Source organism: Cetorhinus maximus, unplaced genomic scaffold (genome assembly GCF_964194155.1).
Source record: "Cetorhinus maximus unplaced genomic scaffold, sCetMax3.hap1.1 HAP1_SCAFFOLD_4007, whole genome shotgun sequence".
Lineage (NCBI taxonomy): Eukaryota > Metazoa > Chordata > Chondrichthyes > Lamniformes > Cetorhinidae > Cetorhinus > Cetorhinus maximus.
The window spans coordinates 1-16,095 of NW_027599912.1; the positions used below are offsets into that span (position 1 = coordinate 1).

At 55.8% G+C, this 16,095-nt stretch overlaps 1 protein-coding gene across 1 annotated transcript; it reads right to left on the bottom strand.

Moving 5' to 3' along the window:
• Nucleotides 1-1,620: 1,620 nt before the first annotated feature.
• haus4 (HAUS augmin-like complex, subunit 4) lies at nt 1,621-12,476 on the bottom strand (the record flags this gene model as incomplete). Its single annotated transcript, XM_078538136.1, has 5 exons — nt 12,261-12,476; nt 10,770-10,909; nt 3,738-3,869; nt 1,921-2,064; nt 1,621-1,717 (listed from the first exon to the last, which is right to left on the bottom strand). Coding segments are annotated over exons 1-5 (610 nt in total), but the record flags the coding sequence as incomplete, so codon positions are not given.
• Nucleotides 12,477-16,095: the final 3,619 nt, after the last annotated feature.

Genomic DNA, 16,095 nt, shown 5'->3' on the forward strand with positions numbered 1-16,095 from the left:
CGCCCCCTCTCTCCCTCCCTCTCTGCCTCCTCGCCCTCCCTCCGCCTCCTCACCCTCTCTCTCTTTCCCTCCCCCTCTCCTCTTCCTCCCCCTCTCTCTCCCCTCTTCCTCCCCTCTCTCTCTCCTCTTCCTCCCCCCTCTCTCTCTCCTCTTCCTCCCCCCCTCTCCTCCCCCTCTCTCCTCCTCCTCTCTCTCTCTCTCCTCCTCTCTCTCTCTCTCTACTCTTCCTCGTCTCTCTCTCCTCCTCCTCTCTCTCTCTCTCTTTCGCCTCTCTCTCTCTCTCTACTCTTGCTCCTCGCTCTCTCTCTCCTCCTCCTCGCCCTCTCTCTCCTCCTCCTCGCCCTCTCTCCTCGCTCTCTCTCTCCTCCTCCTCGCCCTCTCTCTCCTCCTCCCTGCTCTCTCTCTCCTCCTCCTTGCCCTCTCTCTCCCTCCTCCTCTCTCCTCGCTCTCTCTCTCCTCCTCCTCGCTCTCTCTCTCTCTCCTCCTCCTCGCTCTCTCTCCTTGCTCTCTCTCTCCTCCTCTCTCGCTCTCTCTCTCCTCCTCCTCGCTCTCTCTCTCCTCCTTCTCTCTCTCTCTCCTCCTCGCTCTCTCTCTCCTCCTCCTCGCTCTCTCTCTCCTCTCTCTCTCTCTCTCCTCCTCCTCTCTCTCTCTCTCCTCCTCCTCTCTCTCTCTCCTCCTCCTCGCTCTCTCTCTCCTCCTCCTCGCTCTCTCTCTCCTCCTCTCTCTCTCTCTCTCCTCCTCCTCGCTCTCTCTCTCCTCTCCTCGCTCTCTCTCCTCTCCTCGCTCTCTCTCTCCTCCTCCTCGCTCTCTCTCTCTCCTCCTCCTCTCTCTCTCTCCTCCTCCTCTCTCTCTCTCTCCTCCTCCTCGCTCTCTCTCTCCTCCTCCCTCCTCCCTCTCTCTCTCTCCTCCTCTCTCTCTCTCCTCCTCCTCCTCTCTCTCTCCTCTCCTCTCTCTCTCTCCTCCTCTCTCTCTCCTCCTCCTCGCTCTCTCTCCTCCTCCTCCTCTCTCTCTCTCTCCTCCTCCTCTCTCTCTCTCTCCTCCTCCTCTCTCTCCTCCTCCTCTCTCTCCTCCTCCTCCTCTCCCCTCCTCCTCTCCTCCTCCTCTCTCTCTCTCCTCCTCCTCCTCTCTCTCTCTCCTCCTCCTCTCTCTCTCTCCTCCTCCTCCTCTCTCTCCTCCTCTCTCTCTCCTCCTCCTCCCTCTCTCCCCCTCCTCTCTCTCCTCCTCCTCTCTCTCTTCCTCCTCCTCCTTTCTCTCTCTCCTCCTCCTCTCTCTCTCTCTCCTCCTCCTCTCTCTCTCTCCTCTCTCTCTCTCTCTCTCTCTCTCTCCTCCTCCTCCTCTCTCACTCCCCCTCCCGTCCTCTCTCTCCTCCTCCTATCTCCCTCTCTCTCTCCGTCACCCTCTCTCCCCCACTCCTCGCCCTCTCTCTCTCCCTCCATCCTCGCCCCCTCTCCCCCCATCCTCCCCCTCTCTCTCTCTCTCCCCCCCTCTCCCTCGCAGTCCCTCTGCCTTCCACCTCACCCTCTTTCCCCATTCTGTCCCCCCTTTGTTCCCTCTCTCCATCTCCCCCTCCCTCCCCGGCCGGCCGCTCTCACACACACTCTCTCCCTCCCTCACACTCACCGTATTCCGGTTGATAGTAGCAGAGGACGGTGAAACACCGCTCTCTCAGCCGCTTCTCCACCTCAGGCACCAGCCTTTGTCTCATCGCCTGCAGTTGCTGTGGGGTTAAGGTTCGGAGAGAGAGAGAGAGAGAGAGAGAGAGAGGTTCAGACGCCCACCATAGCAGCGTGGGGGTGGGGGTTTGCGCGGTGTGGGGTGTTGGTTGTAGCAGTGAGGCTGCAGAAGTTGAATAGTCCCACCCCCCATCGGACGCCCTGAATCGCGATCCTTGGGGCGTCGCTCGCTCGACTGGAGACTAACCTGAGGCTCAGGCAGCAGCTCCTGGAGGTGATGCCTCCCAAGGTCCAGGAGGGGCAGCCCACCGTCTCCCCGGTCCGTCTCCCGGGTGTCTAGCCGTCTGCAGCACCTCCCCAGCACCAGGCACTGCTCCAGCGTCTCAAAGAACTGGGGGTGAGAAGGAGGGAGAGGGTCAGACACTGTCCCCACCCCCAGTCACCCATCCAGCCCCCTACACCCCTCCCTATCTCTGTAACCTCCTCCAGCCCCTACACCCCTCCCTCTCTCTGTAACCTCCTCCAGCCTCTACACCCCTCCTATCTCTGTAACCTCCTCCAGCCCCTACACCCCTCCCTATCTCTGTAACCTCCTCCAGCCCCTACAACCCTCCCTATCTCTGTAACGTCCTCCAGCCCCCTACACCCCTCCCTATCTCTGTAACCTCCTCCAGCCCCTACAACCCTCCCTATCTCTGTAACCTCCTCCAGCCCCTACAACCCTCCCTATCTCTGTAACCTCCTCCAGCCCCCTACACCCTCCCTATCTCTGTAACCTCCTCCAGCCCCTACACCCTCCCTATCTCTGTAACCTCCTCCAGCCCCTACACCCCTCCCTATCTCTGTAACTCCTCCAGCCCCCTACACCCCTCCCTATCTCTGTAACCTCCTCCAGCCCCTACACCCCTCCCTATCTCTGTAACCTCCTCCAGCCCCCTACACCCCTCCCTATCTCTGTAACCCTCCTCCAGCCCCCTACACCCCTCCTATCTCTGTAACCTCCTCCAGCTCCCTACAACCCTCCATATCTCTGTCACCTCCTCCAGCCCCTACAACCCTCAGAGATCTCCTCCGATTCCGGCCTCTTGATCCTCCCCCAATTCCCAACGCTCCACCATTGGCGGCCGAGCTTCAGCTGCCTGGGGAGGGGGCCTAAGCTCTGGAATTCCCTCCCTGAACCTCTCCGCCTCTCTCTCTCTCCCTCTTTCTCTCTCTCCCTCCTTCTCTCTCTCCCTCCTTCTCTCTCTCCCTCCTTTCTCTCTCTCCCTCCTTCTCCCTCTCCCTCCTTCTCCCTCTCCCTCCTTCCTCCTTCTCCCTCTCCCTCCTTCTCCCTCTCCCTCCTTCTCCCTCTCCCTCTCCCTCCTTCTCCCTCTCCCTCCTTCTCCCTCTCCCTCCTTCTCCTCTCCTCCTTTCTCCCTCTCCTTCCTTCTCCCTCTCCCTCCTTCTCTCTCTCCTTCCTTCTCTCTCTCCCTCCTTCTCTCTCTCCCTCCTTCTCTCTCTCCCTCCTTCTCTCTCTCCCTCCTTCTCTCTCTCCCTCCTTCTCTCTCTCCCTCCTTTCTCTCTCCCTCCTTCTCTCTCTCCCCTCCTTCTCTCTCTCCCTCCTTCTCTCTCTCCCTCCTTCTCTCTCTCCCTCCTTCTCTCTCTCCCTCCTTCTCTCTCTCCCTCCTCTCCCTCCCTCCTTCTCTCTCTCCCTCTCCTTCTTCTCTCCCTCTCCTTCTTCTCTCCCTCTCTTTCTCCGTCTCCCTCTCTTTCTCTCTGTCCCCCTCTCTTTCTCTCCGTCCCCCTCTCTTTCTCTCCTCCTTTAAGACGCTCCTTAAGGTTGACCTTTATAATCGAACGTTCGGTTTCCAGTCCCCAATGGGGTTGGGGGTCCCATTTTGCTCCTGTGAAATCCGCTTAAAAGCCTCATTCAAATACCGATCGCAACTCACGACCCATCTCCCTCCCTCTCTCTGCGTTTCGCTTCCCCATCTCTCTCTCTCTCTCTCTGGCGTCTCAACCTCTTCCCTCCTCGCCGTCTGTCCCTCCCTCCCTCCCTCCCTCAGCCCCTCCCTCGCGGCTCACCTGTCGATCCTCGGGCCCGGCGCCGCTCTCCCACCGCTTCACGTGGTGCTCGGTCGGCATCTCGTCCAGGACCCTCAGCAGAGCCTCCGCGCGGAGCCACTCCCGCTTCTCTTTCCGCAGATCACTCTTCGCCTGAGGCACAAGGGAGGTGGGGAAGAGGGTGGGTCAGTCATCTCTCCTCTGCCGTCAGCGCCACATTCCCCCAGCTCTCGATCGCGGACTTGGGAGCGCCAGCGATCTATCCAGCTCGGAGAGGCTGTCGCCGGGGATTGACAGGAAGGAACTTTTCTCCCCTTCGGTGGACCGGGGGGGAGGTGGGGCGTAGATTTAAGGTACGGGGCCGGGAGGTTTAGGAGGGGACGTGAGGAAGAATTTTTGCACCCAGAGGGTGACGGTCGAGGGGTGTTTTTTATGACCGGGTGCCTGTGTCCAGTGGGGGTTCCACAGGGACCGGTGTTGGGTCCCTTGCTGTTGGCGGTATATATAAACGATTTACACTTGAATGTAGGAGAGTCGATCGGTAAGTTCGCAGACGACAGGAAAATTGGTGGAGTGGTAAATAGTGAGGAGGATAGCCTTAGATTAGGAGGATATAGACGGGCTGGTCAGTGGCAAATGGAATTTAATCCGGATAAGTGTGAGGTGATGCACTTGGGCAGGACAAACAAGGCACGGGAATACACGATGAATGGTAGGACCCTGGGAAGTACCGAGGATCAGAGGGACCTTGGTGTGCATGTCTACCAGTCCCTTAAGGTAGCAGGGACAGGTAGATAAGGTGGTTAAGAAGGCATATTAAGAAGGGATACTTGCCTTTATTAGCCGAGGCACAGAATATAAGAGCAGTGAGGTTATGCTGGAACTGTATAAAACACTGGTTAGGCCACAGCTAGAGTATTGCGTGCAGTTCTGGAATCCGCATTATAGGAAGGATGCGATTGCACTAGAGAGAGTGCAGAGGAGATTTACCAGGATGTTGCCTGGGCTGGAGAGTTTTAGTTATGAGGAGAGATTGGATAGACTGGGGTTATTTTCCCTGGAGCAGAGAAGATTGAGGGTGGGGGGACATGATTGAGCTGTATAAAATGATGAGGGGCATGGATAGGGTAGACAGAAAGGAATTTTTCCCCTTGCTGGAGGGATCAATAACCAGAGGGCATAGATTTAAGGTCAGGGGGAGGTTTAGAGGGGATGTGAGAAAGAATTTCTTTTGAAATAGAGGTTTAGTCTGTGGGTGTGTCTTAATTGGATTAAAGCCCAGCTCGTCTGGGTGCTTTGATGGGCACTAGTTTTGATGTGGAAGAGAGATAGTGGGCATTTGCATTGTTTGAATAGAGCATTCAAGAAGTGGGGTGAAATCTTGCACCTACCTAGCGGAGACCAAGCAATATGTTTACATTACTAATAAAGATGGTGCTACGAAAGGGGTTTCACTGTTAAGAGACGTTTAGTTCAGAGGTTGTCGATAGAATGAGAATTAACATTCAATGGGGCTGGTAGGTATAACTTCAGTAGTTTTCGGGTGTGCAGAACAGGGACAATGTGAGATCAAAAGGCAGCTGTAAGCCCCCCAACTGGCACCACAGGAACCAAAGTGAACAGAACCTCATTTTGAATTCGTAAGGTGAAAATGCTTTGCCTGGTGCCTGGTTAAGTCTATGGGTTGCTTAGTGGAGATTAGTTTGGGAGTTTGTTGAAAGTTATGATAGTAGTAATTTGTAGCCATGTGTATATATGTTTTAACCTGTGGTAAATGAATAAAATGTTTCATTTAGTTTAATGTAAAACCTCTCGAGAACTGGTGGTCTGATTCCTGAATTTAGAGTCGCATCTCAAAACATACTACTTAAAAATTATTGGTTATGACAGTTGTTTCAAGTTTCCCTCTGGGGATGTTTAAGTAACTCCCGCTTGACCAACTGCGTCGGTCAGGACAATAGGTAGGAATGTTAACTGTGAAGAGGATGTGAGGAGGCTACAAAGGGACATAGATGGGTTAAGTGAGTGGGCAAAGATCTGGCCAATGGGGTATAACGTGGGCAAACGTGAAATTGTCCATTTTGGCAGGGAGAATAAAAAAAGAAGCATATTATCGAAATGGTGAGAGATTGCAGAGCTCTGAGGTGCAGAGGGATCTGGGTGTCCTAGTGCATGAATCACAGAAGGTTAGTATGAAGCGTATTATCTAAATGGTGAGAGATTGCAGAGCTCTGAGGCACAGAGGGATCTGGGTGTCCTAGTGCATGAATCACAGAAGGTTAGTATGAAGCGTATTATCTAAAGGGTGAGAGATTGCAGAGCTCTGAGACGCAGAGGGATCTGGGTGTCCTAGTGCATGAATCACAGAAGGTTAGTATGAAGCGTATTATCTAAATGGTGAGAGATTGCAGAGCTCTGAGGTGCAGAGGGATCTGGGTGTCCTAGTGCATGAATCACAGAAGGTTAGTATGAAGCGTATTATCTAAATGGTGAGAGATTGCAGAGCTCTGAGGTGCAGAGGGATCTGGGTGTCCTAGTGCATGAAGCACAGAAGGTTAGTATGAAGCGTGTTATCTAAATGATGAGAGATTACAGAGCTCTGAGGTGCAGAGGGATCTGGGTGTCCTAGTGCATGAATCACAGAAGGTTAGTTTGCAGGTACAGCGGGTCATTAGGAAGCTAATAGAAAGTTATCATTTATTGTGAGGGGAATTGAATATAAAAGTTAGGGAAGTTATGCTTCAGTTGTACAGGGCACTGGTGAGACCACATCTGGAGTGTTGTGTACAGTATTGGTCTCCTTATTTAAGGAAGGATGTAAATGCGTTGGAAGCAGTTCGGAGGTTGACTAGAGTCATACCAGGAATGGGCGGGTTGTCTGATGAGGGAAGATCGGACAGGTTAGGCTTGTATCCGCTGGAGTTTAGAAGAGTGAGAGGCGACTTGATTGAAAGCTTTAAGATCCTGAGGGGGTCTTGGACAGGGTGGGATGTGGAGAGGATGTTTCCTCTTGTGGGAGAATCTAGAACGAGAGGGGGTTCACTGTTTAAAAATAAGGGGGTGACCCATTTAGGACAGAGATGAGGAGAAACGTTTCTCTCTCCGAGGGTCATGGGTCTTTGGAACTCTCTCCCTCAACAGGCAGTGGGAAGCAGAGTCTGTGAATATTTTTAAGGCTGGGGTGGATCGATTCTTGATTAACAAGGGGGTGAAAGGTAGACGGGAAATGGGGGATTGTGGTTACAGTCAGATCAGCCACGATCTTACAGAATGGTGGATCGAACGTCTAGTGACCCTTGGTTAGTTTAACCCACCTTCCGAACCTATGGGGGGTCACTGAGGGGGCTGCCGTGGGGGCTGGGAAGAGTCCATCCTGAGTAGGACAGCAACAAAATTACAGGGAGGGCATTAACAAACTCGGCGGACGGGCAAGCGATCGGCTAACGCAGTTAGCCTAAATCGGAAGTCGTCTCTTGGTAGTACAGAAATTGTTTCCAATCGGGCAAAACTCAGGACGTAAACGTCCACCGTGACATGTAATTCTGCGCCGGGACAGCACTTACTGAACAATCGTGGGTGCGCTAAGAATTGCACCGACGGCCAACTTAAGTTGGACTCACAACGCGGCTCAGTTGTGCGTCCTCGAAGCTACATACAGTCGCTCGCAGGGACGTGTCCCTCTGCAGACAAAAAGGAACATGTCCAGGCATTGCGGTGAATCTTTTTAAAAAATTATTCTTTCACGGGATTTGGGGGTAGCTGGGCTGGGCCCAGCATTTTTATTGCCCATTTCCCGAATTGCCCCCTTGCGAAGGTGGTGGGTGAGCTGCCTTCTTGAGCCGCTGCAGTCCCCTGTGGTGTAGGTACACCCACAGCGCTGTTAGGGAGGGAGTTCCAGGATTTTGTCCCCTGTGGTGTAGGTACACCCACAGCGCTGTTAGGGAGGGAGTTCCAGGATTTTGTCCCTGTGGTGTAGGTACACCCACGGCACTGTTAGGGAGGGAGTTCCAGGATTTTGTCCCCTGTGTGGTGTAGGTACACCCACGGCGCTGTTAGGGAGGGAGTTCCAGGATTTTGTCCATGTGGTGTAGGTACACCCACAGTGCTGTTAGGGAGGGAGTTCCAGGATTTTGTCCCCTGTGGTGTAGGTACACCCATAGCGCTGTTAGGGAGGGAGTTCCAGGATTTTGTCCATGTGGTGTAGATACACCCACAGTGCTGTTAGGGAGGGAGTTCCAGGATTTTGTCCCCTGTGTTGTGTAGGTACACCCACAGCGCTGTTAGGGAGGGAGTTCCAGGGTTTTGTCCGTGTGGTGTAGGTACACCCACAGTGCTGTTAGGGAGGGAGTTCCAGGATTTTGTCCCCTGTGGTGTAGGTACACCCACAGCGCTGTTAGGGAGGGAGTTCCAGGATTTTGTCCCCTGTGTGGTGTAGGTACACCCACAGCGCTGTTAGGGAGGGAGTTCCAGGATTTTGACCCAGTGACAGTGAAGGAATGGCCGATATATTTCCAAGTCAGGATGGTGAGGGGCTTGGAGAGGAACTTCCAGGTGGTGGGTGTTCCCCATGTGTCTGCTGCCCTTGTCCTTCTAGATGGTAGAGGTCGTGGGTTTAGAAGGTGCTGTCGAAGGAGCCTTGGTGAGTTGCTGCAGTGCATCTTGTAGATGGTACACACACTGCTGCTACTGTGCATCGGTGGGTGGAGGGAGTGAATGTTTGTGGATGGGGTGCCAATCGAGCGGGGGCTGCTTTGTCCTGGATGGTGTCGAGCTTCTCGAGTGTTGTGGGAGCTGCACTCATCCAGGCAAGTGGGGAGTATTCCATCACACTCCTGACTTGTGCCTTGTAGATGGTGGACAGGCTTTGGGGAGTCAGGAGGTGAGTTACTCTCCGCAGGATTCCCAGCCTCTGACCTGCTCTTGTAGCCACAGTATTTATTTGGCTGGTCCAGTTCAGTTTCTGGTCAATGGTAACCCCCAGGATGTTGATAGTGGGGAGGATTCAGTGATGGTAATGCCATTGAACATCAAGGGGGCGATGGTTGGATTCTCTCTTGTTGGAGATGGTCATTACCTGACACTTGTGTGGGCGCGAATGTTACTTGCCACTTGTCAGCCCAAGCCTGGATATTGTCTAGGTCTTGCTGCATTTGGACACGGGGCTGCTTCAGTATCTGAGGAGTCGCGAATGGTGCTGAACATTGTGCAACCATCAGCGAACATCCCCACTTCTGACCTTATGATGGAAGGAAGGTCATTGCTGAAGCAGCTGAAGATGGTTGGATCGAGGACACTAACCCTGAGGAACTCCTGCAGTGATGTCCTGGAGCTGAGATGACTGACCTCCAACAACCACAACCATCTTCCTTTGTGCTCGGTATGACTCCAACCAGCGGAGAGTTTTCCCCCTGATTCCCATTGACTCCAGTTTTGCTAGGGCTCCTTGATGCCACCCTCGGTCAAATGCTGCCTTGATGTCAAGGGCAGTCACTCTCACCTCACCTCGGGAGTTCAGCACTTTTGTCCATGTTCGAACCAAGGCTGTAATGAGGTCAGGAGCTGAGTGGCCCTGGCAGAACCCAAATTGGGCAGGTTATTGCTAAGCAAGTGCTGCTTGATAGCACTGTTGATGACCCCTTCCATCACTTTACTGATGATGGAGAGTAGACTGATGGGGCGGTAATTGGCCGGGTTGGATTTGTCCTGCTTTTTGCGTACAGGACACACCTGGGCAATTTTCCACATTGCTGGGTAGATGCCAGTGTTGTAGCTGTACTGGAACAGCTTGGCTAAGGGGCACGGCAAGTTCTGGAGCGCAAGTCTTCAGTACTATTGCCGGAATATTTTCAGGGTCAATAGCCTTTGCAGTATCCAGTGTCTTCAGCCGTTTCTTGATATCACGTGGAGTGAATCGAATTGGCTGAAGACTGGCATCTGTGATGCTGGGGACCTCCGGAGGAGGCCGAGATGGATCATCCACTCGGCACTTCTGGCTGAAGACTGTAGCACAGCGTCTCATGGTTGCCCAGTCCTGAGTTGCTAGATCTGTTCGAAATCTATCCCACTTAGCACGGTGGGTAGTGCCACACAACACGATGGAGGGTATCCTCAATGTGAAGGTGGGACTTCATCTCCACAAGGACTGTGCGGTGGTCACTCCTACCGATACTGTCATGGACAGATGCACCTGCGGCAGGCTGGTTGGTGAGGATGAGGGTCAAGTATGTTTTTCCCTCTGGTTGGTTCCCTCACCGCCTGCCACAGACCCAGTCTAGCAGCTATGTCCTTTAGGACTCAGCCAGCTCGGTCAGTAGTGGTGCTACCGAGACACTCTCGGTGATGGACATTGAAGTCCCCCCACCCAGAGTACATTCTGCACCCTTGTCACCCTCAGTGCTTCCTCCAAGTGGTGTTCAACATGGAGGAGGCACTGACCCATCAGCTGAGGGAGGGAGGTACGTGGTCATCGGCAGGAGGTTTCCTTGCCCACGTTTGACCTGACGCCAAGAGACCTCATGGGGTCCGGAGTCGATATTGGGGACTCCCAGGGCAACTCCCTCCCGACTGTAGATCACTGGGTCACCGCCACCTCTGCTGGGTCTGGTCCTGCCGGGGGGACAAGGCATAACCAGGGATGGTGATGGTGATGCCTGGGACACTGGTTATAAGGGTATGATACCGTGAGGATGACTATGTCGGGCTGTTGCTTGACCGGTCTGTGAGACCAGCGCTCCCAATTTTGGCACAAGCCCCCCCCCAGATGTTAAGAAAGGAGGACTTTGCGGGTCGACAGGGCCAAAGTGGGCCCGGGATCATTCTGAAAGAGGGTTAAGCCGCTTCCCGACTGTGACATCATTCGGTTCGAAGAAATGCCCATGTGACCTGAGGCTGTCATGGGTGGGAATGAACAGCTAAGAGGCAAAGGGTAAACAGGAAGCTAACTGCAGCGGGGTCGGGTCAGCCTGTGGTAAATACAGAAAAATACAGCCCAGTCCAAGCCCGACTTTGTACGGGACTTCAATGCCACACATTCAGAGACAAGTGACGCATTACCTTCTCCAGGTCCCTCTTGACCGTGAGGCTCAGGCCTGTCCTGTCCATGTGCTCAGTCAAGAGCAGCAGCATCTTGGCGAATTTGGGGTTCAGCCCCAGCTCCCTGGAGCCCAAGTTCAGGTCTGGCAGGCGGTAATTCACTGGAGGCAAATGCAAGAAAATTAAAGCTTGGGTCGCTGTTGCCAAAGTTGAGACTCCCCTACCGAGGTCAGGCAGAGATCAATTATCAGATTGCCAGGTCAAGACATAGAGCTACTGGCACCGTCCGATGCTGGGGTCAGTCAGAGAGCAATTGGCGCCATTGGGAGAGGGGCTCGGGTCAGCCAGAAAACAATTGGGGGCCACCAATGTTGGGGTCAGTTAAAGAACACTTGGCAGGATCGGGTACTGGGGTCAGTCAGAGAGCAATTGTCGGGGTCGGGTGCTAGGGTCAGTCAGAGAGCAATTGGTGGGGTCGGGTGCTGGGGTCAGTCAGAGAGCAATTGACGGGGTCGGGTGCTGGGGTCAGTCAGAGAGCAATTGGCGGGGTCGGGTGCTGGGGTCAGTCAGAGAGCAATTGGTGGGGTTGGGTGCTGGGGTCAGTCAGAGAGCAATTGGCGGGGTTGGGTGCTGGGGTCAGTCAGAGAGCAATTGGCGGGGTTGGGTGCTGGGGTCAGTCAGAGAGCAATTGGCGCGGTCGGTTGCTGGGGTCAGTCAGAGAGCAATTGGCGCGGTCGGGTGAGCTAGGGTCATAGAGCAACGGTCGGTCATGGTTGCCCTTGGTAACGGTCCTATCCTTCTCCACTAGCCCTGCCTCCGCCCATCCCCCAATCTCCAGCCCCAGGCCACCACTCTCCCGCAGCCCCGCCCCTGCTCCTCCAACCCCGCCCACTCTCCCACAGCCCCGCCCCTGCTCCTCCAACCCCGCCCCTGCTCCTCCAACCACGCCCCTGCTCCTCCAGCCCCACCCTCTCCCACAGCCCCGCCCCTGCTCCTGCAGCCCCGCCCCTGCTCCTCCAGCCCCGCCCACTCTTCCACAGCACCGCCCCTGCTCCTCCAGCCCCGCCTCTGCTCCTCCAGCCCCACCCACTCCCCACCCCTCCAGCCCCACCCCAGCTCCTCCAGCCCTGCCCCTCCTCCTCCCGCCCCGCCCCCAGCCCCGCCCCTGCTCCTCCCACCCCGCCCCTGCTCCTCCCGCCCCATCCACATCTCGCAGGCACACAGCCCCTCCTCCAGCCCCGCCCACTCCCCACCCCTCCAGCCCCGCCCCTCCAACCCCGCATCTGCTCCTCCAGCCCCTCCCGCCCGCATAGCCCCGCCCCTCCCCGCGCCCCCCAACCAAGCCCCAGCCCCGCCCCTGCAGCCCCGCCCCTGCAGCCCCGCCCCTGCAGCCCCGCCCCTGCAGCCCCGCCCCTGCAGCCCCGCCCCTGCAGCCCCGCCCCTGCAGCCCCGCCCCTGCAGCCCCGCCCCTGCAGCCCCGCCCCCTCCAGCCCCGCCTCCCGGTCTCCGTACCCGCCCGGCTCAGCTGTTCGATGGCGGGGCCGCCGCCTCCTCCTCCTCCTGCGGCCTCGGGCTGCGATCCTCGGGGTGTCGGTGCCGCGGGCTCCATCCTCCTGGGCCTCGGTCCCGACAAAACAAACCGGCCGCTTTCAATCCGCTCGCACAGCTCGACGGGAAATCCCGCGCTCCTCGGAGGACTCCCTGGGAGGACCGGAGGGAGCCCGCTGCATTGTGGGCCTGGCGCTGGAGGTGGGACGACTAGAGGGAGCCCGCTGCATTGTGGGTCAGGTGCTGTAAGTGGGAGGACTCCCTGGGAGGACTAGAGGGAGCTCGCTGCATTATGGGCCGTGCTAGTGTGCTGGGAGGACTCCTTGGGAGGACTAGAGGGAGCCCACTGCATTATGGGCCGGGCTAGGAAGCTGGGAGGACTCACTGGGAGGACTAGTGCCGACCCTGTGCATTATGGGCCGGGCTAGTAGGATGGGAGGACCTCCTGGGAGGACTAGAGGGAGCCCGCTGCATTGTGGGCCAGCTGTTGGAGGTGGGAGGACTCCCTGGGAGGACTAGAGGGAGCTCGCTTCATTATGGGCCGGGCTCGTGAGCTGGGAGGACTAGAGGGAGCCCACTGCATTATGGGCCGGGCCCTGGAGCTTGGAGGACTCCTTGGGAGGACTAGCGGGATCCCGCTGCATTGTGGGCCAGGTGCTGGAGGTGGGAGGACTCCCTGGGAGGACTAGAGGGAGCGCGCTTCATTATGGGCCGGGCTCGTGAGCTGGGAGGACTAGAGGGAGCCCACTGCATTATGGGCCGGGCCCTGGAGCTCGGAGGACTCCTTGGGAGGACTAGAGGGAGCCCACTGCATTATTGGCCAGGCCGTGGAGTTGGGAGGACTCCCTGGGAGGACTGCTCTGACTGGAATGTGTCGAGTGGGGGTGGGGCAGGGGGGGTTTCACTGCTGCCACCTTGTGGACTCCTGGAATCGCAGAATGGGTGACCGAACAGAAAGAGGTCATTCGGCCCATCGGGTCTCTACTAGCTCACGTCGCGCCATTTGTCCGGTAACAGGGGGAATGTGACCCCTCCGTTCAAGGAAGGAGTGGGAAACTACGTCCAGTCCGCCTAACGCCTGTCATTTACTGCCAGACAGGAGGGTATAGCGGGGCGCTTAGAAAATCGCGAGGCAACCGGGCACAGTCTCCATGGTGTCGTGAAAGGGAAGCCGCTTTTGACTCATTTATTGCAGCTCTTTGAGGAAGTGGCGAGCAGGGTGGATAAAGGAGGGGAACCTGTAGATGTGCTGTACTCGGGTTTCCAAACAGCATTCGATAAGGCGCCAGGTCAAAGGTTACCACGCTCATGGTGTGGGTGGGGGTAAGGTATCAGCCTGGCCAGAGGATTGGCTGGCTAACGGGAAGCAGAGAGAAAGCACAAATGGGTCATGTCGGGTTTGGCGGGATGTAATGAGCGGAGTGAGACCGGGATCAGTGCTGGGGCCTCAACTATTTACAATCTACAGCCATGACTTGGATGAAGGGTATTCCATCACACTCCTGACTTGTGCCTTGTAGATGGTGGACAGGCTTTGGGGAGTCGGGAGGTGAGTTACTCTCCGCAGGATTCCCAGCCTCTGACCTGCTCTTATAGCCACAGTATTTATTTGGCTGGGTCCAGTTCAGTTTCTGGTCAATGGTAACCCCCAGGATGTTGATAGTGGGGGATTCAGTGATGGTGATGCCATTGAACATCAAGGGGGCGATGGTTAGATTCTCTCTTGTTGGAGATGGTCATTGCCTGACACTTGTGTGGGCGTGAATGTTACTTGCCACGTGTCAGCCCAAGCCTGGATATTGTCCAGGTCTTGCTGCATTTGGACACGGGGCTGCTTCAGTATCTGAGGAGTCGCAAATGGTGCTGAACATTGTGCAACCATCAGCGAACATCCCCACTTCTGACCTTATGATGGAAGGAAGGTCATTGATGAAGCAGCTGAAGATGGTTGGGCCGAGGACACTAACCCTGAGGAACTCCTGCAGTGATGTCCTGGAGCTGAGATGACTGACCTCCCAACAACCACAACCATCTTCCTTTGTGCTGGGTATGACTCCAACCAGCGGAGAGTTTTCCCCCCTGATTCCCATTGACTCCAGTTTCGCTAGGGCTCCTTGATGCCACACTCGGTCAAATGCTGCCTTGATGTCAAGGGCAGTCACTCTCACCTCACCTCGGGAGTTCAGCACTTTTGTCCATGTTTGAACCAAGGCTGTAATGAGGTCAGGAGCTGAGTGTCCCTGGCAGAACCCAAACTGGGCAGGTTATTGCTAAGCAAGTGCCGCTGGATAGCACTGTTGATGACCCCCTTCCATCACTTTACTGATGACGGAGAGTAGACTGACGGGGCGGTAATCTCATAGAGAGGTCAAGTGGGTAAAAAATTTGGCAGGTGGGGTATAACCTGGGCAACTGTGAAACTGTCCACTTTGGGAGGAAGAATGAAAGAGCAGGAATATTATTTAAATGGTGAGAGATTGCAGAGCTCCGAGGTGCAGAGGGATCTGGGTGTCCTAGTGTGTGAATCACAGAAGGTTAGTATGAAGTGTATTATCTAAAGGGTGAGAGATTGCAGAGCTCTGAGGTGCAGAGGGATCTGGGTGTCCTAGTGCATGAATCACAGAAGGTTAGTATGAAGCGTGTTATCTAAATGGTGAGAGATTGCAGAGCTCTGAGGTGCAGAGGGATCTGGGTGTCCTAGTGCGTGGATTACAGAAAGTTGGTATGCAGACACAGCGAGTGATTGGGAAGGTAACTGGAAAGCCGGTGTTTATTGCAAAGGGGAACGAGATATAAAAGTCGGGATGTTTTTCCACAGCTGCGTAGGGAGTTGTTGAGACCACATCTGGACTGCTGTGCACAGTATCGATCCCCTTACTTAAGGAAGGATATAAATGCAGAGGAAGCGGTTCGGGAGGAGGTTCACTGGGCCCCGATTCCCAGGGGAGGAAGGGGGTTTGTCTCATGAGGAGGGGAGAAGCAGGTCGGGCCCTGTAGCCGGTGGAGTTTAGAAGAACGAGAGAGAGGGGGGGTTCTTATCGAAACAGATAAGACCCTGAGGAGAAGGAGGCTGGAGGAGGGTGGAGGTTGAGAGGGTGTTTTCCCCCCACCCCCCCTCCCTCCCATCGTGGGAGAGGCTGGAATGAGGGGTGGAGGGGGACACAGTTTCAGAATAAGGGCTCTCTCCTTTAGGATGGAGGTGAGGACAATGTTTCCCTCTCATGAGAGGGGGGAGGTCGTGAGTCTTTGGAAAGTGCGGGTGGGGGGAGCAGAATCATTGAATATTTTTAAGGCGGAGGTAGATACATTCTTGACGAACGAGGGAGTGAAAGGCGATCGGAGGGAGACAGGGATGTGGGGTTCAGGCTCCAAGCAGATCAGCCCCGATCTTCATGAGTGGGAGAGCAGAGCCCGAGGGGCTGAATGGCGAGTGCTCCTCCTACTTTGCACCGTCCGTAACCCCTTGCACATTCTTACTCCTTCCCTTTTCAAAGCCTCGATTGAACCTGCCTCCCCCAGCACACTCTCAGGCACAGCCTTCCAGACCCGCGCTGTCGGGAGGGTCAGTGCTGAGGGAGAGCTGCACTGTCGGAGGGTCAGTGCTGAGGGAGAGCCGCACTGTCGGAGGGTCAGCGCTGAGGGAGAGCCGCACTGTCGGAGGGTCAGCGCTGAGGGAGAGCCGCACTGTCGGAGGGTCAGTACTGAGGGAGAGCCGCACTGTCGGAGGGTCAGCGCTGAGGGAGAGCTGCACTGTCGGAGGGTCAGTGCTGAGGGAGAGCCGCACTGTCGGAGGGTCAGC